Here is a 25,964-nt window from a genome sequence, read left to right as displayed (position 1 = left end):
CTGACTGCACCGTTTACCATTTGAGAGACATTTTATCCAAAGCAGTTAAGAGAAACATGAGCGCGTAGTTCGTTAGCGTGAATAAGCCAAGTTCAACTGTGAACAGAGAGCTGACACTAACAAGAACAAAGGTTGGGTCTTTAATGTTTGCCAGAAAACCTGGTGCTTTGGCTCTGATCGCTACAGGTTTGACGAAACAAATCCACCCATCTGCCAGTGTTCCTACTCAAGTTTATCTTCAGCAGGGTGAGGTTTGGACAGCAACCTGAAGACCTATATTGTGGCCCTGGAAATACTTGTTTTCAAAGCTTTGTTGACTGAGGACCCTTCTTCATTGGTATGCATGCCCTCAGAAACCTTAGCAAAATGGTATAAAATGGTTCATTTATTTACAGTAATCAGGTTATCTCTTGCAAGAGAGCCCTGGGGGCAGCAGAGCAGTAAGCATGCACACTAAAGAAGCTGTGGTGTACAGGGATGTTCCGCAGTATAAGACGTAAAAGCTCTGTTTTGTTTTTACAATACTTCGAACGTCAACGTCTTGAGGGAATTACCGGAATTGTTGGGGCTTTGGAAATTATATAGTGTGGTCTAGACCTACTCTATCTGTAAAGTGTCTTGAGATAACTCTTGTTATGATTTGATACTATAAATAAAATTGAATTGAATTGAATTGAATCAACAAGAAGTGACGTCACCCAACATTGCTTAGAGCACCTTAATTCTGACAGCTTTAGTTACTAGTTACTTTACAAATGAAGAGTTTTGCACACAAAACAAATCTGATGTTTTATTCTAAATTAAACTACCCAACAATATAACGGCCTACAAGTCCAGCTGAAATGATTAGAACATTAAACACACAACAGTTTGGATCGTTCCTAGTTTCTGAAATGTGAGGATTTTTCTCTTTCTTTTACTTTTAATACTTTAAGTACATTTTCCTGATGATATTTCCATACTTTTACTTAAGTACCATTTTAAATGCAGGACTTTTACTTGTAACAGAGTATTTTTTTTACAGTGTGGTATTACTACTTTTACTCAAGTATCTGAATACTTCTTCCACCAGTGGTTCAGTTACTTGAAATCAGAGGATTCAAGGGTCTGTGTGTTCAAAAACAAAAGTGTATTGTCTCTTGCTATGCTAAGAATATAACAAATACAGAAACATGCAGGAAAGCTAATTTAACCCCAATGTCAATTCTAAAGAGAGCCAGCATCTTATCAGAGTGTATTGTCCAGGTTAGACTGGAACTTGATAGCAGCTTAACCACTTAATCATTCAAGTAGGCAATTAAGTAAGTGAAAGTAACTTATTACAGCCATGATACTTATGATGTTACTTTCAGCACCCTTACCTTTTCTTGAGTAACTTTAAAGTATTTTATATCTGAATGTATCTTGTGGTCTGAGACACTGGTTATCTATAACTACAGTAATGCTGGACTGTACATTCTGTATTCAGCTCTAGCCTTGCAGGTACAAAATGTGAAACAATTACCCAACCTTGGACTGAGTTGCAAGGACTGCACCACAATGTGTAATCAGTTCATGTAAGTAGACTACTTGAAATCTATTTGTAGACTAATCCAGACAAGACTTTCATACAGCAATGTAATGTGTGCAAAATTAGCTGAAGTAAACGTTTGACGTTGCACACGGACGGGCAACCTGCCCTACATCGCGCAGTCATGAGATCGATTTGAAGAAAACAACGTCAGCCGGGAAAAAGAAAAAGACAAGACGGGAGGAGAGATGAGAGGGACCAGAAGGAGGGCAGGCAGGTCTAAGGGCAGAGCAATCACTGGTTTTGATCATTTAATTATCAACCAATTTGCTTTGATGGAATAGCTGTGATTAGCTGTGCTGGTGAGTTACAGCGCTGTGCTGCCTCGCTACGTCAAGTACAGTATGTCAGACAAGTTTTTGAGTATTAGGTGTTGCATACCTTGCAGGCCACAAGCGTGCATGGCATGCTAACGGGATGTGTGGAAGAACTGAGTGGAACTGTGGATGTAAAGCAATGTACATCTTTCCAAAATATTAAGCTGTAGACCACATGAAGCTGATGTGTCTGAATATACTTATTGTGATTATTGTGTTGATACTTTTAGCTAATCAATCTTCCAGTAAACCAAAAACTACTGACTTCTATGTGTATCATCACAGTAGCAGAGATGGGAAACGATCTGGAGTCGATGATGGTGAATGGTTTGCAGTTATGACACAGGAGTTAATGGCAGAAATGTGTCTTTTGAATAAACTGAACATATTGTGCCTTTACAAGTTAGGTTGCTAACTGTCAGTTTGCTCAGAAATGTAAGAAGTGTATGTGCCCCCAAAACATGCAATGACTGAGAATTAACCTGTCCTAACCCTGTTATACTTAAACAGTGATTATTACACGTCCAAAAACTATGGTGCTTAAATGACAATGGTCTGCAGACACACTACATACTTTCACATATATGTTGGGGTCAGACTATCCCACTTTACAGAGGTTATATTGAAGGACGAAGGAAGAAACATACTTTCTTTCCCAATTTCATTTGGACAAACTAAACCGCCACCGAAACATCAATCAACAAAAACAAGCAGCTGGAAAGTGTCCGTAACTCTGTCCATTGGGTTGGAGATTGTAAATTCCTTGGGTCTTGTTTAACCGGCACCTATGTATTTTCGCTCTGTAGCAGATGTTTACACCCCGTTGCCTCTCATGTGGCTACTCCTCTCTTCTCCTCCCTATCTTATTTCCTTTTTCGCCATTTCTGGCGGGAAATGGATTTTACTTCTGTGTCCTGTAAGCCGCATGAGGTAATGCCAAAATAGTTAAGAAGAAAATGTGTGACCGGAGGAGCACGCAGGTTTCTCATCCTATTACATCACTAGTACTTCAAGTACTCTGCATTTTTTCCTTGTCAGGTGCTTAAAACACTAGAATAAATTGGGTAATCATAAATACATTTTTTTGATCTATCTAAATCCTCTCTGTGAGAATGACAGGTTACAGCTAATAATACACCACTCTAATATCACTGTTATGCTCCTTCAGGGACTCATACTAAGTCAGTGATACCTAATGAGTTTATCCACTGTAAAAAAATATTGAGTAGGTAGAAAGAGTATGTAAGAAGTGGATGTGCACAAGGATGGGAAGTAAAGTAAAAACTATGAAAGGAGGAAGGCATACAGTTAAACATCCAGGGGCTTCAGACTGGGGGTAAAAAGGGGACTGAGTACCCAGGGCCCTGATGTGAGGAGGGCCCAGAAAGATGCTAGAATGAATAGCTGTGGATGCAGGGAGGGGCCCATAGAAAATGCCTTTCTACAGGGCCCAGAATTTTGTGCTACGCCCCTGTAAACATCCACAGTACACAAATCATGAATGAAATAGGCTACTACATCATCATGTAAAACCCCACAGCAAACTACAAACTAAAAGAATATTCTGAAGTTGGATCAACACCTGTCTCAATCAAGGTCCACAAAGGCAACACTTCCTACAAGACTATTTCACTGGACAGTCTTTCAATGTGTCAGCCCCCCCTGTGTGCTCTTTAGCTTATAGTGCAGAGCAAAGAGAAACATACTGGCAAGGGTCATATTTGTGTCTGGCTCCCTCTAGTGATCAAACCTCAAACATGACCAAAACTGCAAGCACAGAATGAAAGAAATAGCATGATGGATGGATTATTTTCTTGACCATTCCTACGGTATAAAACCCTGCTATCAATGGACTCTACAAATCCTCCGGAAAGGGCGAAACATAATTAACTGTCCTACCTATCACCAGATGTTACTTCAATGTCTCAACTTGCTTTACTCCTTATGTCGTCCCGGGCCTTTTTAGAGAATGCACTGTTACAGAATTAAATACTATACAGCATCATCAACAGGGGGTCCAAATTATTGTAATTTTTTGTACGTTTTCTTTTCAAAAATTTAAAAGTCTTAACATGAATTCAACATATTATTAGCAAAACTAAATCCCCACTGAGGACAGGCTTACTGGCCTATAGGTAAGGCAGTCACTAAGATAGCCATCTACAGATCCAGTTAATCCTAAGGATTCACTGTGCCACATGTATGTTTTAAAATTAAAACATGATTTATAAAATCATGCCAACAATTAAAAGGCTTTTTTAAAAGCTTAGTATTCTATGCAAAACAGATATGTATAAAGGCTTTAGGCCACGCTACACGTAATTGTAAGCCCAGTTTAATATGCATCTTAATTTTATACAATATATGTAGCAGGGGGTCCCTGCTCCGTCTCTCTTTAAGTTAGGGGGTCCTCGGCTTGCTTGGGACATTGAAGACCCCTGCGATACAGTATAACAGCTATGAATATAAAAATGTCTAGACTTGCAAAACCAGAAATCTATTAAACACATAATCAAAGTGTTTAGGTGTGTGTGTGTGTGTGTGTGTGTGTGTGTGTGTGTGTGTGTGTGTGAGAGAGAGCGAGAGAGCTGAGGACATGACCTCACACCGTCCCTCCTTCCTCCTCATCCTCTCTTTATACTGCTGTGTCTGGCAGTGTTACTATCTCTGTGGCAATCCTGAAAGAGACCAGTGATGTCACCGTCACGCCCTGTCAACCCACCGCAGGCCTGTTACCATGGATACGCCTGGGTGGGCAGCAACTGCTTTCCACATCATACAGAAGGAGGAAGAGCTGACATCTGGTTTTATGTGTGGTGGATGTGTGTGTGTTTTCCTATGTGTACACAGACTGTCAGAGATTTAGACACAGAAGGAAAGAGAGGAAGTCGAACCACATTGTGTATTCATACGTGATACTTTTTTTGTGCTGTGTGCTTGAACAGAGCTCTCTAGGTCCAGAGCTCTCTAGGACCAGGTCCTGGAGTTTTTCTAGCACACTTTCAAGACTCTGAGCTGCTTGGAGAATGAAAAAACCTTAGTGGGCGGAGCCGAAGAGCCACAGTTTTTCCAAGCAGTCCATGAAGGGAAGTAGCTGAAGTTTAAATCTATTTTGGGCAGTTAGATTTTTACTCTTTCTCTGCTCATTTTTTACTTTTCTCCAGTTGTAGTTCACTAGTTATTTAGTTATTTATAAGTAATACTACTTTAATACTTATAATAATGTAGTTGTTAGCAGATTCAATTGTTTATTAATGTATTTGACAACAACTAGAACTCCTTCTGTGGGTATCCATTAAGTAGGGGCTGGTGTATAAACAGAACATGAAAGACAATAGTAATGCACAGTTGCATTAATATAAAATATGGGAGCAGTTCTAATTGTTGACAAATACTGTACACTGATGAACACTCAAACATTTCCTTATATCTGCCTACAACTACATTATGATGGGCTATAAACCATGTATTAAATGTTCATATACTGCTATTAAATGCTAAATGAGGGGGTTAAAGTAAAGTGCTATCGAAGAAGCTTCAGTGCGGGGAGTTTTGAAAAATGCATCTTCTGATGTGGCTCACTTTTCTCACATTCTTCTAGCACTAGTCTCCTACAGATGTGATGCCAGTAATGGTTTCAAATAAATGTGATTTGTGAAGATTTATCACAATGCCAAATGAACGTCACCGGCCTCCACATTCAACCGCAACCACTTTCAAAATCAATAAAGAGCTCAACGAACCACAGTGAAGCTAAACAAGAAAGGTCAACACTGAGGCCAGTCCAGTATTTTTCCTCCATTTTCACAAACTGTGAAATTGCAAAGTCCTTAATAAAGTTGCTGTTTTACATTGCAGGTTTAGCTCAACAAAACACACACACACACACACACACACACACACACACAAAACACAACTACTACACACACATCCTGTCCCTGATACATGCGGGCACATTGACGCAGTTTTTATTTATTTATATGCTGTCATACGGTAGTCTGCTTCTTCCCGTTTCACATAAGGAGCGCATACAGTTCTTTGTTCCTCTCTACTTTGATCATGAATGATTAACAGCATAGATATATATATATATATATATATATATATATATATATATATATATTTATATATATATATCCTTCTTTCTCTGTCCCAAGTCTTGATCTGTATCATTGTTTACAGTTTAAAGGGTACAACGAGGCAAATTAAAGGCTGCACTGTAGGCAACATGACAGGGAAAGCAGAATGGATACTAGTCTATACACCCAAATTACTCCATTAATTAGAAGGTCCAATGCTTATAACTTAATATTGTTCTAAAGTTATAATTGACTTAAGAAGAGATAAATGTCACCTAAATTCGGAATTCTTATAGTTCACTGAGGAACTATGAATGTCAGTACTTACAAACTGAAGTAGCACTTTGTTATGTTTCACCTCTGTTATTATGCGCACATACAGTATGCAGCAAAGACAGCACTTTACCTATGTGTATTATTATCCTACTGTGTTTTCTTTACTGATCTTTAAGTGAAGGGACTCGGGAAGGTGTTAATAGCACATTTAGTGGGTTTGAATAATTATACAGTACCACAGTGTTTGATTGATAGGAGAGCTGTCTTTGAGCCCTAGCTCAGTCCCTGAGAAGCGCTGTTGTGTTATAAAAGGCTTCTGTTCATTACATTGAAAGCACTAGAGTGTGGTCTGAGGCGGTGAGACTCTCATTAAAGACGCATCTATGTACATATTTGTGATTTCTGAATCTTGCGTTCTTCTTTTTGATTTATCTGTCTATCATTTTTATTTTTTTTACTTAATCACTTAATAGTTTAGCCTATGAAAAGTCCACAAAATAGCGAAAAAAAAAAAACAGTTGTTGCAGTCTCTGACAGCTCAAGGTAAAGTCTTCAGACGTCTAGCTTTTGTCTGACCAACAGTCCAAAACCCAAATATGTTCAGTCTGCCATAATATGAAACAACTAAAAAGCAGTGGATCTTCACATTGGAAAATCTGGAACCAGAAAATGCTGAAATTGTACAACTGAAGTGACTCATAGATCATCAAAGTTGTAGCAGATTAATTTCTGTCAATCAATTGTTACAGCTCTCATTAAATACATAAAAATGCATCTGCGCCCTATAATGTCACAATCTTATGTTGCTCTACTGTAATATTAACAAAAGAATAGTTAATGTCAAACTAAATGCACCATAAGGCAAACAGGATCCAGGGAATTTACTGTGTATTTCATGCATGTAGTTGACATTCTCATTTGGACTGACTTTAAATGAGAGAAATAGTTTACCTGGCTTAAATTATGAGACTGTAAAATAACCCAAAAGGAGGGTGTGCAATGATAAAAGACAGATCACAAACACTTCAGTGTCCCTGAGGAATGACAAGACATTTGTGTTTTTTGTTCAAGCTATTGGCCGTGACGGAGTAACTTTTCATTCCTCTGTATACACAACCTTTTTTGCTTGAAAAGATTTGTTTTGACATCAAGATAGATGCCAAATGCTAAATGGTTTTGGTTTTTGCAGATGTGGAACATGAACCAAGTGTGTTCTTACTCCACTTTGTTCTTTGTAACCTGGGGGCTTTTGGTGGAGAACTAAAAAGAAACAGGAGGCATTGATGGATCTGACTTTATCTACAGTAGCCGTCCAACATGAATCATGGTTGTGCTGTGCTCTTCAATCTATAGTCTATCCTTGGTCTGAACTATGTCACATTTACTGACTCATTCTGGACTTTAAAGCAGTTTGATTTGGTACAATGTAGGTTTCTGCAGTTTGTTTCCACCGCAGCATTCAACCTGAGCTAAAATAGTTTCTGCCTCAAACTTTTCTGGTCAGTTAAAAACGCTGTGCTCTCATACTGCCACTGTGAGGGAAAAGACAAATATTCTTAGAACGTTATGTAACACGATATAGGGCACTTCAATGGGCTTGTTGCAATAAGTATAGTTTGCTGTTGCCTAGTCTTGCCCTTGCCCTCCTCCAAAGCACACAGCATTCAGGGATGGGAGGAAAACGTGCTCTGGTCTAATGGCATTACTTTAAACCAATCAGAATCGTCATGGGCGGTGCTAAACTCCGCTCAGAGCCGCTGCAAAATAGTCATGCGAGAGAAAAATCAGATTGGACAGATAGTCTAGCTAGCTGTCTCAATTTACCCTGCAGAGATCTCAGGAGCAGTTAACAATAGTCCTCATGAATCCACTGAATTTAAAATTCCAACACAGAGAAAGTGGAAAGAAACGGAAAATACATGCATCCGGCAGAATTTCCTGCAGCACCGGAGCAATACCCGGAAGTGGAACGCGAAGGATATTAGACTAGCTGTTGCCGGACTGCCTGCTGGACCTCCTGTCTCCTACTGTACACACTCCATTTGTCTCTTCAGTACAGTTTAGACCTGAGTTTTTTTGGTCGGATAACTGATTGGATAGTTAGACATGATTAGATAAAACTTTATTGATCTCCTGTAGATGAATAGGGTCACTGCAGCAGAAGGATTTAGCAAGGGAATTAGGATTGACAGGAGAAAGAAAAGAGATCACTGTGGCAGCTGGTTAGCTTAGCTTAGTTTAGCACAAAAACTGGACACCGCGGAAAACAGCGGAAAGCTGGCTCTGTCTCGTAGGTCTAAGTCATGTTGCCACCTCAGCAGAGACTTGAGGAAGCTATTAGCTATGGATTTAGACCTACGTACAGTCCCCACGAATGTAGTCAAATACATTTGAGTAAGTAAATATGAAATATATACATTATAAGTACATGTTGAGGACAGTAAATAAATAAAGAGCTTAAGTATAGAGTATTGCAAACGCACAGGCCCATCTTGCTGCAGTGGCCTACATTTTATTAACACTGCAAAATATAACTGAACTCACTGAAAAACAAGCATGCACGTCCGAAATGATAGTACACTTTCTGATTTCTGGAAAAGACAAAACTAAACATCTCCTAATAGCTCTGGTCTGAGTTGTCCTGTTGCTGGGTTAGGACACGCTGTATAAAAACCACACGGCTCCTCTCCGATGATGGCTGCATCAGCATGGAGCTGTCTGGGCAACATGAAACAAGCAATAACCTAAAAGTAGCATGGTGTGGGCACGGGGCCGGGCCAGTGCCACTACTGGGCCTTTTGCTGCTGTATGTCCCTCTTTCTGTTTACTTAGCCTGTCCGTGTAATGATAGGGATATCTGTAAAACTACCACTGCAGCCGCCATGCACTCTCATTCGGTCTCCTTCCGTCTGTTTGTTCTCAGCCTCTGCAAAGTGAGCTCCTGCGCACAATGGCTGCTGTTTTCTTCACTGCTCTGTCACTTTGTGTGTTCCCTCAAGTTGGGTTACAACAGGGGACAACTACCTCACAACCTGCATCTATTTCCAATCTCTCTTTTTCTCTGTGCTCTCTAAGCTCAATGGCCTTAGGTGTTTGTATGGAATAGCCTGTACAAAGATTGCACTGTTGGTTTTTTTCCATCCCCGTCACTTTATGTGATTTCCAGTTTAAAGTCGACAGCAGGCAGCACTTACAAAACCTTCACAAAGACACTGCTGTTGTCTTTGTTTCAAAGTTTTCCAGTAAGATTGCATAATCGTACGGCTGATCTGAAGGAACGCTTGTCCTTTATTGTAGCTTCTTTCCAGTTCTTTCTTCACGCATTTAAAGCACAGTAGCACTTATTTTTTCTCTCCAAAGACAGACACAGCTGTTTCTCCTCTTTCTTTCACTCTTGTTTATGTGTCCTCCGGTGCATGAAACGATACGAGCATCCATAAAAGAGCTGCTGCCTTGTCTTTGTCACTTTCGGTCAATAAAATGTTCAGCAGTGCATGTGTTAGTAGTCTAGCAGCCATACAAGTGGGAGGGACAAGACATCTAGGCTTCTGTGCTTTTAGTTACGGGGCATTGGAATCTATTTCCGAAATGTTTATAGGTGGAGGTAGGTGGAGTTTTCATGGAAATCCATGTTTACACATTATTATAGCTTTACTTTCCCTCTGTCTCTCTGTCTTCTCACACACACACACACACACACACACACACACACACACACACACACACACACACACACACACACACACACACACACACACACACACACACACACACAGATAATGCAGTGTCCATATTCGTCCCCTCAATTCACCTCTGTCCCTATCAGTATTGGAAAGACTCCAGTCGCCCGGGTTACAGGATATTCTAGGATGGTGTCCCGCAGAGTGTAAATATAGATGCCACACCCCACCCACCCATCCACACACACACACACACACACACACACACACACACACACACACACACACACACACACACACACACACACACACACACACACACACACACACACACACACACACACGCGTTAGCTCTCTGTCAGTGTCCTGTCCTGTTCAAAACATCTCAATAGAAATATTAACCACCTTCACAGCAAGACATCCCACCCAAGTAAATGATACGTCTTCACAGAAGACCGTTCCCCTTCACTCCAGAGTGATGCTTTATGGTTATTTGTGTTAAATAGTGTTGTTAAAGGGTTTCAGGTTTTGGATTTGTGTGACTGAAGGCACTCCTTAGACTCCCACACATGTGCTCTGTGACTTTATGTTACCCAGTGGAGACAAATTGTGTTCGGAAGGCCTCGAGAATTTAATCCCAGACAGCTGAGCTCCTCTTAAAGCAATTTTCAGCCCAAATCTGAGACCCTGGTAGTTTCTTAATAATGACTTCAGCTGCATTGCTTATGTATAAACATGCAGGACATATGCCAGGTTATCTGCTCTTTGCTAAACGTTTACGGTTTTGTGGAGAACATGACCTAACATCGTGACATGTGAGTGTGGATGGTTTTAAAGACAATAACTGATATTATTTGGAGAGGCCTGAAAACGTATATGCATATTTACATTAGTAAAAACTGAAAAGGCTATTATTCTTACACCAACTTAGTCAAAAACTTAGTGGGAAAGTGAAACATTTTTCAAGTCAATAATGGATGGTTTTGTGGTTGTGCGTACTGAAGCTGTATTTTTTCTATTGTAACTTTTTCTTTACTTGGTTTTCTGCTTCCTGTCTCTGATTAAATAAAGAAGCATTGGGCGACACTATGTGCTCTCTCTCAAAAAAAAAGAAAGAAGTGAAACCAGACCAAAACCACATGTCAGCGTAGCACAGTAAAGAATCATCTTTGTGGGCTTAATTGCTTTTGTAAGGTAATTGAAACCACAAACTACAAACTCTCCTCTTTGAAAAACAGAAGACAACAAGTCTATTCAACAGCAGCTGAATGAAGAGATTCACGCTCTACAATCACAACTGTGCTTCGGTCTACAATGCTCTCTCTTTGACCATTCTGTGCTGTTCTGTTTGTACCAGAGCGAATGTTATCCTGGTGTTCCTGACAACGTGAGATGTTGATGTTACTGCGGCGCTGGCGATAAGCTACAGAAGCTGCAGGCTAACAGAGCCTCTTTCATGGCGAGATTTGATAGATGAGGAGGTGGAGCGTGTGCCGGACTCACGGATGCCAAATTGACCCCGGAGCCTTGCCGCGAGCCTAATTTTCGGAGCGTGCTCTGATCCCCATCTCTCGAATACGTGAGCTGTGAAATAATAAATCTGCATGTTGGGTGATTAACTTCTCTCCCATTGCTTAAAACGGACAGAAATCTGCGTGCCTCATTCCCTCATATTTTCCTCTACTCTTTGCTGCATGGTGTAGTTTCTACCGCTTTAGGCCGTGTTCTTGCTATCTGTCTTGCCAAAAAACACACAGCAAAAGAAAGAAAATCCCATTTAGAGGCTTTTCCTTTTTGCCTTCATTTCCCAGGCATTTAATGAACTTTTAAGGGCCTTCTTGGCCATGCATACATTATTAGGCAGAGCAGGGGCATAGCACAAAATTCTGGCCCCTGTAGAAAGGCATTTTCTATGGGCCCCTCCCAGCATCTCCATATATTTATATATATATATATAAAAAAAAAAACTTGACCCCAAAATGCTTGTCGTGTCTCAGAGAAGACACACACTCACAGCCGAGTATACAAAGCAAGGATGACAAGAGCTTGCTGGCACTTTATTCACAGCTATAATGATCACATGCCCCCACTTCATTGGGGAATAAATGGCTATCTCGCAGCAATGCTTGATTGGTATCAGGAAGCTCCTCCCAGAGACACAAACGCAGGAAGTGCCCACAGAATCACATCACTCCACCTTTTTTCCACCTTTGTCAACCTTCTCACTCTCTTCCGCTGGCAATTCCGCCCTGCTTTCACTTGCCTTTCTTGTATCTTTCTGTTTCGGCTTTATACGTTTCCCTGTTGCCTCCCTCCAGCTCTAATTTTCTTTAATATCTCCCTCATCTTTTTCCCCCCTCTTCATCTATTACATCCTTCTCCGTCTTCCCTCATTGTCAGCTCTTGTCGTATCTGTTTTTAGAGAAGATGATGCATGTGTGTACAGTAGCTCTTGGTGTTTGTTTTCACACACCAGTGGACGAGAGGAATGTAGATTTTGCTCTAAAGTTACAGAACAGCTAGATTCCAGAGCTGTCCTGCAGAATCCCACACCTCCAATACTTCTCCAGTTACAGTGTGTGTGTGTGTGTGTGTGTGTGTGTGTATATTGTAACCAGATGATGATTGTGTTTGTGTTGAGCCACATATAGTCGCACTAGAACTCTGGTTCGAGGTTTCAAATATGGCTGATGTAATTAAAGTGTGCTATGGTGTGTGTGGTTGTGTGTGTGTGTGTGTGTGTGTGTGTGTGTGTGTGTTGTAACCAGATAATGAGTGTGTTTGTGTTGAGGCACATACAGTCGCACTAGAACTCTGGTTCGATGTTTCAAATATGGCTGATGTAATTAAAGTGTGCTATGGTGATGTCCTCAGTATTTTGATATAGCTATCGAATGTCCCAGTTCTCGATTTGTAGCATCACACGCGGTGCACACTGTATGTTACTGATGTAGTCACATTGTTCTTTTAGTATTTCCAGTTTGGACCATGTGGATAGGATAGAAAAATCTGTGCCAGAGGACAATTCTGGCGCAAAATGAACCTAGGGGGTTATTAACAGATGTGTATCCACTCGATGTTTTCATGCTAATCAAATGTGTTTGTAGCTTGAAAGAAGCTAGCACAGACCGCTAAGTAGCTTACAACGCTAGTATTCGGGGCACAGGGAAAGTAAAAACAAATCGCTATTTATGCCACTAAAAAGGCTCAAAATATCACCAAACTTCAACTGTAGCGTAATAAGGGCCCCTAAATGTTAACCGAAGCATTGAGAACTTTGTAATTGTACAGACTTTACAGTTTATTGAACAAAGAGCTGCGGGAGCTCTGTGAAAGGGCTACGAGAGAGAGAGAGCTACCGGTAGTCAATGCAGCTACACAGCCTCGTACTTCGGGAAATTGGTTTGTACCTGCAGACATTGTGAAGCTATGGCCACCGAACAGGAGTGTCTGTGTTGCACAGAGTGGGACCTGTTGCGTCGCGACACCCAAGAGACGCTGTGTTTTGAACAGTCTGAAGATTTCCCCTCTCTGATAAACAGGGCTGTACTTGAAACTTTTTTCCATGTCCCGAAAATAAATTGGAGACAGCGACCCAGACCGGAGGGACCAGATGGACACTTATCCACTGAGTAAGGAGCTAGCTACACTTGACAATTTTTTACATTGGTGTGATTATTTCAGATATATTGAACAAATTGCTTTTGATTTTAGTTTGCATCACCAGCTGTAAGTCATGACGGTGGCCGCATGTAAACATGAACACTGTCTTTATAATCTATCTTTTCAATAAACTGTCTGTACACTTACAAAGTTCTCAATGCTTCGGTTAACATTTAAGGACCCTCATTATGCTACCGTTGAAGTTTGGTGATATTTTGAGCATTTTTTGTGGTACAAAATAGCGATCTGTTTTTACTTTCCTTATGCCCCGAATACTAGCGTTGTAAGCTAATCAGCGGTCCGCACTAGCTTCTTCCAAGCTACAAAAACAATCGATTAGCATGAAAACATGTCCCAGAGAATGATCGAGTGGATACACATCGGTTATAAACCCCTAGGTTCATTTTGCGCCGGAATTGTCCCGTTAAGACCGGAGGGAAAACCAAACAGATGATATGATTGGAAAATATCTCAATTCGGTCAAAACTGAAGAGTACACAGTGCTGGATGGAGCAGCAGATGTGCAGTTACAAAAACAGCTACAACTTTTTTTATCATTACTCAGTATGTCAGACATGATCAACAAGGCCACAATTAGCATTAAGACTAAACAAAGCCTGAAACAAGTGCCATTGTGACGTCTATTAGCGTACCTGTGTATGATGTCTTCCAGCCTCTTCCCTTGTTCTTCATCCTGTTGCAGCTGTTTCCGCCGGGCCTCTTCTTCCTCCGCTCCCATTCCCTGGAGGAGCCATCGCTCACGCATGGCTTTGGACTGAGGAGGGGACAGAGTAACGTTAGGGGACATTACATTTCTGGCAGCCATTTTGGCGGTCCTCCTCCACAGTGCATGTGAGAAGCTGCTCAAACTACAACTCATAGTTGGAAACATCTCTACCCACAGACTGTACAGAGTCTATAGCAACACCACAACACATCTGGAAATAGATCTTCTTGTCTAGCCATTAACAGCCAATAGACCTCCATTATGGAAAGTCATTTGTGAATAATTTGTGAGATGACTGCCAAGCACAGCTACAACAAATAAACAGACTCGTAAGCCCACACATGCAAACAGTTTTTTACATAACACAGATAGACTCTTAACTAACTCTGTAAACTGTTACTCATAGGAAAACACTCTTTGCTAAACGTGAATGCTTAGTGATATATGGTAAGTTATCTTGTTACATACACGCTGACAGCACACAGGCCCGAGGGAGATGTTCATCCACAAACAAGGCTGTTTTTCTTCAATTCCTTAAATTCTTTTGTTCAAGTTTAACCAATTTGTTTTTCCTTAAATTCAAAAGAATGTGCCTTGTGCTTTCATTTGGGACTCTTCTATTAGATTTTGCTTAACTACAGTTTAGTTTAAAAAAACCTTGTAATTTCATTTTACTGCTGTGTGATAAGACAGATGGCAGTTTTTATCACACAAACATTTCTCAGTGATAGAACTTCTCTGGCAAGGGAAGTGTCTGCTATTCAGCTGCTGCCTGGAGACACAGCGTCACAAAGTCCATCTCAACAGGGATAAAAGTATAATTTCAGCCTTCTCCTCTCTTACACTACCTATTTTCTGTTCAAATGGACCTGCCTGATGTTGACAGATAAATAGATAAACTGTGTCTACTTGGCTCTGCTAATTGACGTTTAACAAAGCTAATGAGATTATCACGTCTCTTTCACTCTCTTTACAGCAGCTCTGTCTGCGGCTTTGTCTCCAAGACACGTTTGATCACACAAAAGGGGGAGCGTGCCTATGTTTCCACAGCCCTATGTTCCCACATTTCTAAGAATTCTTTTTTCACTGAAAGTTTGGCCCCATGTTCCCACAGTTCCCACATGTCTAAGATTTATTTCCAAAATTAGCCCTATGTTTGCCTAAACCCTAACCCTTGAAGGGAAATGTAGGAACACAAGGCCTAATTTTGAAAATGTCCTAGAAATGTGGGAACATAGGGCTGTGGGAACATAGGGCCTAATTTTCAGTGAAAAAAAATTCTTAGAAATGTGGGAATGGGGTACAATCTAGATTAGGAATTTACATTAGATCTCTGAACAATTTGTCTGCATCATGGTGCATTAAATACACAGAGGTGAAAGTACCAATCATCTCATCACGCTTTTCTTTAATGTTTTAAAAATGGATGCCAGAGTGTTTATGTCTCTAACGTCTTGTCTCTGCCTGGAACTCTGTTTTGTTACCACAACAGAGTCGAGTGGGAACACTTAGCTTCACCTTCAACTGTTTGCTGTCAAACATAATGAGCCTTGCAGAAACTCTTCCAAAGCATTTTACCACCGGCTGTCAGAATGTGGCAGTGGGTCTATGTTTGTTTGTGTCTGCGAGTGTGTGGCTGCTGCACACCCACACAGCCAAGCTAACCCCACATACATCATGTGCATCACGTATTCAGAGATATTCAGAAATATTTTGAATGAAAGTCAACGTACATAGCCTGTTTGTCAACTACACTGAATGAATGTGCTTCTCCGGAACCCAATTTCACCATTGAACTAAAATATAGTGCAACCCAGTCTCATGGCAGTTCGTGAAATGGTCACGTTATTTATTCTATCGATACGTGTTCAAGGGGACGTTTTTGTCGTTTTTTTCGTGGTGGCCAGCACGAAAATGTAAACTAATGTATTTAAATGGGAAGCATATGTCGTGATCACAGCACGACTACTATAGTGAGTAGTATGAAATGCCGAATGCTGTCTATCTTGAAAAAAGAGATTTGTTTTTATAAAATAAAAAAATACACTAAATATGAAGTCTGGAGTTGAATTTACTTTAAAGTCAGACTGACCGGTGCTAATAGCCCTTATGCAGCTAGTTTTGCCCAGTTTGTCTTTAAATGGACTCCCAGGGATCATAGCAATATTATGTACGTAAGGCAAAGAAAGGATTATTTAGCCAGAGGAGGAGATGTTGGCCTGTAGCTGACCTGGACCTCTGACATCCCTGTGGAATGTTATTAATAAAGTCCTACTTAAATTAAGTGTTATTAAATTTTTCTGGACCATTTCGACAGTCGACAAAACAGTGTTGAGTAAAGTTGGAATAATTGACCAGTTGTTTCCTCTGAGAACCAGCCTGCTCTCTGCTCTCTCTCACGCTGTTTAATAGACTTTCCATTTCCTGTTGAGCTCTGACACGCTGACACTTTGAGATGGACTGTTAAAGAGAAGGTTTGGGGCTGTTTAGAAGGATTCTTGCATTCATTTAAAAACAATTGAAATAACCAACAGCTGGAGAGAAAATCAACCATTTACTGAGGAGACCAGGCTTCAACAGAAAATGTTGGGTAAGGTTACCATTACTCTGAAATCGTCATGGTGTTTACATGGTCCCAACGCCTCCATTCTGAGAGGCTGGAATCATGCAGCCGAGAGGTTCTTATCAAGCCTCTGGGCTCCAGTCTCCGTTTCCTCTCCCAGGCCACTATGTCTCTGGAGAGCGGACTACAAAGCCAGCTTCATGCTGCCTGGCTGTGTGGCACTCAGAGCTAATGGCCATTAAATGGGACTGTGTGACCAGATGCTGATTGCATCTGGAGTTCAAGCCTGTTGGTGTTGTATAGAAAAGTCAACATAGCAGCACACTAGCTCTGTAGGGACTCCATTCCCTGTTTAGCTCAGTGGACGACAGAGCATAACACTAACATGTTTGGGTTACGGCGCATTTAGGTGATGTGTCCTACTTGTTTTTCTTTTTCATGGGGAGCATGGGAAGTACAATGGGAATAGATACAAGTCACAGGCCATCTCACATATGTATGTTTTGTTTTTTTTCTTTTAGATTTTTGAATTTGGGATCTGAAGGGGCAGTTTCTTTCTTTGTTCACCTAAGATGGCTTGATAACAAGCTGTTAATGTAGGTTGCATAATTTCCTGTGCAACAGGAAAGAGCTACCAGACACCAAATGAGGTGCCTTGGTGGCCTGGGGGTTAAGGCGCTGACCATGAACTGTTGCCCGTCATAAAATAATAAAAGTACATAAAACAGCAAATGGAGAAGCTTTTGTGAACTGGATATTGGAGCGATGTTATTAAAATGCAGTATGACAAGACAAGCTATCAGTCTATAGTGTAGTGACTGCAGTGGTTGGAAATGTCAGCAGATGTAAATTGTTATGATTATTACTTTCCATGCAGAGTAACCCACATCAGGTCAAAAAAGAAAGAAAGGAAAATAGACACTAGCGGAATGAAATGAATCAGCATTACATTCGAGACACACATATGGGAATTTATAAGTCATATGTATCACTTGATACTAAATTTCTACTTGCAATCAATTCACTTTTCAGGTTCAAATCTAGTAAGGCTGAGATTAGTTTGAATGTATGTTGTGCAGCTTGGCGCAGACTGTAGAAATCTGGACTCAAGACTGTGATTAAACCAGAGTACTACAGCTTAACCTTCATTAATGGTCGGACGCCAAATACACCCTGTGTGAATGGCTTTAATTAATGTTTCTCTTTTGTCGATCTTTCCAGAAGTGGGTGTTAAATGCTGGAAAACGCCGGCATGTAGGAATCAAACATATTAAATACAGGAGTCATTCATGCCAAGTGTGTTAAAAGCCTTTAATTAGAGAATGGAACGCATTTTTATTGCAAATATTAAAGCTACCATACACATATTTGAAGTATAATGGGTACCCACAGCTGTTTCCCCACCCGCCTTGCATCTGTGGAGCATTTCGAGCTGCAGGTTTTTCCGAACAATTCTCCTTAATGAGAAAACAGAAATCTAAGTCTTAAACGTCTATGATGCCTAGATCCGGCGTGTCTCGTCTTGATAGCAACTTGGGCGAGTTCAAGGGACTAATTCTTCATTGGTTGAAAGGTTCAAGAACTCCACATACATTACGGATGTCTGAAAGCTGTTCAGCGTTTTCAAACTCACAATCTGTCAGCAGTTTGCGTCCCCGTTTGCGCGCTCGCTTACTATTTGAACGGCAAATCAATGTTTAGTTGAAACACAATCTTGGCTTAGCAGTAGCGGCTGGCAGTAATTATTAGGTGTTTGTGTTTATGTGTGTTTGGATTTGAGTGTTTTTCTGGAAAGAAGAAAACAGCCCAGCCTGCAAGCCGAGCTTGGCCAAGCGCTCCAGGAGCACTGAGATTTGGATGTAGCGATGGAATGAGCCACTACCTGGCCAGAAACTGACTAACACATTTATCCATGCAAGCAAGACATTAAACGCACATGCATGTACGTGTAAAAGCAGCAGGACGAGAACTAAAAACTGTAAAGGAAGGGACATCATGTGTCTTTGAGAGCACACTCTGTCTCTTTAACTCTCTATGACATTTAGGGTCAAGGCAAGAACGATGCTTAGACAAAAAAAGACAGAGGGATTGAGTAGATAAAGAGAGATGAATGACTGTCATACACACATATCTGTAAAGCTTTCTCTTGATGACTCCATTCATCCGCTAACTTCTAACCCCTACCTGAACGCTCTACTTTACCTTCGCCTCTACACTGACCTCATTCCAATCTCACCCTACACTCAACATCTGACCCTAAACTAACTGTTACCTCAAGTCTTAAGCAATGCTTCATCTCTGATCCCTCACGTACAGCAGCCCAGACTCGTGCAATGTTGAGTCCAGTTGTAAATCAAACAGTGAATATGTTATTACATGTTCAGGAAATGTATACACAGCTGTAAATAACACAAGTAAGCAGAGAAGTCCATAATCATAATGCAGGAAATTGTCATATATCCCAGCAGACATAGGAGCTATACTTACTCCGTAATCATTGCACTGTAAATGCAGCACAGTGTCTTCTGTTCTATCACTGACACGGCTGAGTGAGATCATGGACAACGATTACTCATTTTGTCTTTTTGTTATTTTTCTTGGCTGTTTCTTTTTTATGCGAACACACATAGACACTGAATGAAGACAGACTGTAGATGGACCTACTGTCATTTTACCACCATCAGTGGCAGCAGCACCCCTCATGTTTTAAATATACTGCCACTCCCTGGGTGGCTGGTTACAGTCATTGTGCTAAATCCAAGTTTAATTGTAACTTCAATTCTTAATCCTGGCTCGTCCTGCTAATTATAAAAAAACCTCTGTAATTCAAAACTGTCTTTTTATAGCATGCACGCACACGCGCGCACACACGCATACACGCACGCACGCAGGCACACCCACACACGCACACACACACACACACACACACACACACACACACCAACCTTGAGATGCTGTAGTTGTAGCACCAGGTCATCGAGCTGGCTTCTTTTGTCTTCAATCTCTGTTTGCCGTTTTCGCTTCTCCTGTCAGACAAAAAAAAAGAAAAGAAAAAAAAAGGAAGATCAGAACAGATCAGATTTGCCAGTAGTTTGATTAATTTTGATTCTTTTCTTTTTATTGGACGGCAGTGAAAAAAAGACCCTGAGTTAAAACAAAGTTGATGGAACTGAAGATAACGCACTAATGCATGCTGGTGTATTGATTGAATGTTTTAATGTTAATGTTTATCATCGGCAAGACAAGATCCCATCGGGCCAATTAAGGTTTTTATCCATTCAATTTAAAAGGTGAGCGGAGACTTAATGTCTTCTTAAACACTATACTGTCCAATTCAATTTAAACTGACACAGTCTTGTTTAATCTACTAGGTGGGTGATGTCACAGAAGTTACATTATTGAAGGGTCTCCCCTGTCTATGGTTTCAACAACACAGCAAACATGAAATAAGACATTAACATATCTAAACAGGCTGTAACTCTAAAACGGGATTTCTATTTACAATATGTTTCTGAAAGAATATACGGTATATAATAACCAAAAATGAAATAATCCATGATTTCTCTCATCAGTGCAACAGCAAATCACCACCACATTGACTCTATCTGTACCGTTCTGTTGGGGAGGAAAATGATCCCTGGGCGTACGCAGGAAATAAATGAAATATTACAGGGTTCGGAAGTCAGGGCTTATTGAGGTTTAAGAGGGGTCAGGGGATGGATTAGGCCTTGAAGCTTCTAAATGGCGCTGAGGCTGAACGTGAGCTGGGGAGAACAATCCTTAACTTCATGTGGAGATGAATGAGGCTGATGTTTGGAGGCTGCATGGCACATGGTGAGGGGGAGGTTTCGAATTGACATAAATGTACTGGACAGACTTGAGGCAACGCAGAGTTGCTGTATTTGAATTTACTTTGACGAAAATGCATGGGAATATAAACAAAGCAGATCCCAGTACAACCAAGTTTGGGGCTGAAGGGCATGAGATACTGTAGATGTGTATGTAGCAGTCTCTCTGTGTCTGTCAGTGGGAGCAGAACGAGGATTTCTGGGACACTTCCTGTTGGCTAAATATAACCATCAGGGAAAACCCCAAAATGTGAATAAACGTTAGACCACCTCTCAAAGGGATTAAAACTGAGAGAAGAAAAAAAAAAAATGAAAAAAAAGCACAGAATAGCAAAACGGGAAGGACAGATCTAAACAGAATTGCATGGAAGGAACATAGAACAGAATAGTTCATTTAATTTCTGTTACTTCAAAGGACTTTGATTGATCATTACAATCAGCATCTCTACAGCATTTTTTTCCACATTTCTGTTTTTCCTTTTGTACTGGAAGAGCCCGTTCTCACCAGAAAAATGACAACTTGGTCGTCTGTTCCAACACTTTATACAAACCTGTTGTGGCTGTGTGAATAATGGCTGTTGCCTTTCGGAAGCAAAAGGCAATAGTAGCGTGACATTGTTATGACGCCGGCAGTACCCTATAGGGAGGAGGCTGGGGTAGAAGGTTGGGTCCACAAAACATCTGACTTTGACACACTCAGATGGCTCTTTGCATCCCTTCTCCCACGTACAGTTAATAATGACAGTCTTTCCCTGACTGTCGCCTAGAAGTTGTAGTTGCCTTAACTTAGATAAATCAGAAAATGGAATTTTTTGTAACTGTCAGATTGGATTGTTTGAAACCTTTTATTACAGACAGTGGAGAGGTGACAGAAAATGAGGCTGGGATGGGCACAACGCACCTGGCATTATGGTTCACAGTCGGCATCTCAATATCCAAACTACAGGGGCACAACTATTTAGTTTTTTAGTTTGGAGGACTTGTTCAGAGGACCCTGTCTCTGGTAAACCATGGTGAACAAGGGTCTTTTGAAAGAAATAGACACGGCATTTTGATGCATATAGGAACACATTATCTGAGTGAAAAAATGTTAAACCGACCTAATGTTTTTGTTAAAATCAGGAAAAACAAGGATCCTTCTGAACACCAAACCACAGACCTAAACAACTGAATGGAACAGAGTAAAATAACTGGACTTCATCAGTCTTGCTGGGAGAACACGTCACAAAGCTGCACACAGGCTGTGAAAACATCTGCGCCAAACCTGAGGTCATCTCTCTTTCTCTCTCTCTCTCTGTCTGTCTCTCTCTCTCTCTCTCTCTCTCTCTCTCTCTCTCTCTCTCACACACACACACACACACACACACACACCACAGCAGCCTACATGGCAGCAGTTCCCATGATTTGTAAAGTACAGTCAGAGGTATGGTCACCAGATTTCAAGGACTGTTAAGGACATGTGGTCAAGGAATGAGCAAAACACACACACACACACACACACACACACACAAAAGCAAATACAGTCACGGATATGTACACACACATACCAGACACTAATACAGTATATTCTCAAAATCAAACAGTACTCAGGCACGTTGTGTAGAATGTGCATTCCCATCCACAGCAATTACCTGCTAAAAACACAGTATTGAAAAATAAATATACTAGTTTATATCAAAGGGCCTCTGAGACTGACAATAGCTCTGTGGCAAATGAAACAGGCTGCTCATTCATTTTATGAGGCAATGCAGTAGAGGTGCCCACCGCAGAGGGATGTGGAAAACAGACACAAAACAACAGGAGAATATTCTGGTATTAAAAAAAAAGCTGACACTGGCTCTACTATGTATGCAGCGCAATGCAACATAATCTTGCAACACACTGCACTAGCCAATCAAATACAGCCAAATAAACATGCAGTACAGGTATTGTAGGATACCCCTGCAGCATACTTTTTTAGCAATGTATTCATTTTACATTTGATCTCACACGCATTGATACGGAGAAGACAATTATTGCTACTGTGAAAACTGTAGTACGATCCTGCCTCAAAGGGGAAACCACTGTGTGGAGTCTTGGCATTAATTGAGACGAAGCATTAGCAAGAGCTCCGACAAACACAACCACTGAGCTGAAGTGGCTGTAGTGCCACTCAAGCTGCAAGAATCAAGCATTAGGCCGAACCATTCACTCTGGTGTTGGCTGCTGGTGAGAGCTTCTGGAAATGAATAAAACATTGTCTCAGAATGTACTGACAGAGGATAGTAAGGCCCTGGTTACGTTACGTACGTACACGCCGTTGTTCCCTAAGCGGTGTCAACGTTTTCCTTTTGGAATACCCTCCTGAAATGTCCTCAAGGTTTTTTTTTTAGATATAGACTGTGGCAACGATAATACCAAAGAAGTCCGATCAAATACCTCAAAGTGCTCCAGTCTCAGAAATGGTCATATACAAGGAGCCAACTTAAAAATGTTCCTCTCGGAAAAAAAACAAACACAATTTAACAATTTCGTCACACAATATCTTTGACCGTAATACTTCATGTGTATACATGTAGAACAGTTCTAACAGAGTGCTTGTTTAATTTTCTTTAATTGCACTTGTACAAATCGAATCAACAGAACCCCAACTGAATGTTGGCTAAAATTGGATTTTTAGTGCCAAGAGTTAAACTGTGGAGGACTTATCAGCTCATCAGAACAGCTATCACTTGTCAATCAAAACAGACATGAATTAGCAGGAGGGACCGCCACTGTCTGCAAGAACAGGATTAAAAACCATCTTTTGCCACTGAAACAGCTACAATAAGTTCATATGAAGATGAAAGCCTTGTACAGCTGAATCCGAGCCCTGCTCTGTTCACTGTATTCACCCCCCCCCCCCCATAGAACACATCCTCCTCCTCAGGAAAATATGTTGACATTCTCGGCGACACACTCATGACTTCCCACACTCTGACTCACTGAGTGTTTGGCCCCACTTGGCTTGCTACTTAGCTCTTAGTACATCAATTTTCCCACTACTGCTTACACCATCCAAAAAGTTGGACACTAATGTAGAATTCTGTGTTCAATATTTAAAATGGCCAAGCCCCATTGGCTGACAAAAAGGTCCCATGGGCTACACAGGATTTAGTTACCTCTCATCCTACAGGGTTAAATGTTTTGGTAAAGATGAGGGGGTCAAAACAGTTCATATGAACTCAAGTTCAGCACAATGAACTTTCACTGTTTATCTGTGGTGTTCATACCAGAAAAGACTGAAGATTTCTGATGTTCCTTCAAAACCTAACCCCTTGTTTTTTAAGGTGGTTTTCTGTAGTAGATTTGTATAATGTTCTCAGCCCTAACACATTGTTCACAACTACTCTTGATAAAAGGACAGACACTCATTCAGTGTGTTCAATCATTTTCAGTCAAATGGCATTATTATCGCAAGGACAAAAAAACGGAACTTGACTTACAAGCAGGTATATCAGGGTTTAAGCCCCCAAGGTTGGCCTCATTCTCTCGACAATAAAACAAACTGAAAAGAGCAGATAACAAAGGAGCCAATCCAGACATTGCAGCATATGAATCCTTGAACAAAATCCTGACTTAAAGCAGGATTCACAGTTGTTTCACAGAATGTTTAAGTGGGACATCCCAGTAATGCAGAGAGACATTCAAAAGGGCAAACTAACAGAATTGATTGGAAGGGTCAAAACTCTAAGAGGGTTTAATGGATGTATTTCTCATTTATGCCCCTCTAGTACACAATAGCATCCAAAGAGTTTTCATTGACCAGAAAGTAAAAAGGGGTTAAATATTTTATATGGGTTTTTGGCATTGGTAGTCAAAAAGTGTATGAAGTTATACCAGAATGAGATTTAAGTAAAAAAAAAAAAAAAAAACTAAGACAAAAAACCGTTTCATTTCAGTGTAAATAGGTGGAATTGACACAATTTTAACTCTTATTACACGTCCATATAAAGTGATTGGATATCTTTCATCAAAAAGAAAAAGTGTCAAAGAGGAATTTGTACTGCAAATACACACACCTGGTTATATGCAGCATCCTGCATTACTGATACACACACGCTTACACCCCACCGGCATGAGGTCCCGAACAGACATGGTTATAATGTGTTCAAGCAGTGATGTAACTGTTGGATTTAAAGTTCTGCCTGTGTTGAGGTGGCAAACAGAATCGAGCTGCAGATCAGATGGGTCACATTCTGCACATGCCAACACACCCAGCAGAGGCATCTCACAGTGAAGATCATCTTCCATTCAGCGGGCGGCCATACCTGAACACTTAGAGAACAGAGACTGAAATGGACCTGTGGTTTAAAGGTCACAGGTTTGATTCTGAACTTACTGTGCTGGGGAAAAAAAAAAAAAAAAAAAAACTTTGGATAATATTCTAACCATAAGCCAATACCTAAAAGGTGAATGCATACCGTACATGTAGTGTTGAAATGATTAATCGATTAGTAACCCACATGGAAATCAATTTGTGGCAATGATGAAAATAATCAGTAGTTGCACCAAACACCTGCAGGCCTACAGTATGAGCATGTCCATTTTGCCATTAGTGGTGACTACCTGAAGCGATGTCCTCCTTAGACAATACTAATGTGTTAAGTCCAAAGTGAATAGAGCGCTAACCTTGCAACTCCTTAGCCAAGGGTGGTGTCGATAAATGCTAACTTAGCACATCGCTAAAATGTCTTGCATGCCATTGTCATGCGATAGCAGCAGGTGGTGGTGACTATACTCATCAAGTCCATATGGAGGAGAGACACAGGTATGCAAACCTTTGCATTGACAAGGACGTACGCAAAACACAAACAGAACATGTTCCAGTCTTTGAATGTGGACAAACAATGCCACCGCCATCAGAAAACCAGAGTGCATCTGTTATTAGGAGAGTAATAATGAGACTAATATAGTGTTGTTGCATTCATTGCTGTATGTGCTAAAATTACCTTTGCTGCATGTAAGAGTCTCTGCCCTCTACACTATGTATCTGTTCCATCACTCATTGTTTACTATCCAATTGAGCTCAAATGTCACTACAATAATTTCAAAACCAGCAGTGTTCACTAGAGCTGCATTCCAGTCTCAAGTCTCTGTGAACCTTAAACCCACACGCGCGCACACACACACACACACACACACACACACACACACACACACACACACACACACACACACACACACACACACACACACACACACACACACACACACACACAC

General features: G+C 40.8%; 1 protein-coding gene across 2 annotated transcripts in view; it reads right to left on the bottom strand.

The window, feature by feature from the left end:
- Positions 1-25,964, bottom strand: part of palm2akap2 (PALM2 and AKAP2 fusion) — an 89,835-nt gene that overhangs the window by 46,710 nt on the left and 17,161 nt on the right. For both annotated transcript variants that reach the window (XM_028600834.1, XM_028600835.1), the window contains exons 3-4: positions 19,821-19,901; positions 14,239-14,360 (exon numbers count right to left, since the gene is read on the bottom strand). In XM_028600834.1, coding sequence (XP_028456635.1) covers positions 14,239-14,360; positions 19,821-19,901 — 203 coding nt within the window. The remainder of the gene's footprint in view (positions 1-14,238; positions 14,361-19,820; positions 19,902-25,964) is intronic.

The sequence above is a fragment of the Perca flavescens genome, chromosome 16 (genome assembly GCF_004354835.1).
Source record: "Perca flavescens isolate YP-PL-M2 chromosome 16, PFLA_1.0, whole genome shotgun sequence".
Taxonomy (NCBI): domain Eukaryota; kingdom Metazoa; phylum Chordata; class Actinopteri; order Perciformes; family Percidae; genus Perca; species Perca flavescens.
The sequence above is the reverse complement of the archived record's forward strand: the minus strand, read 5'-3'. Positions and strand labels throughout refer to the sequence as shown.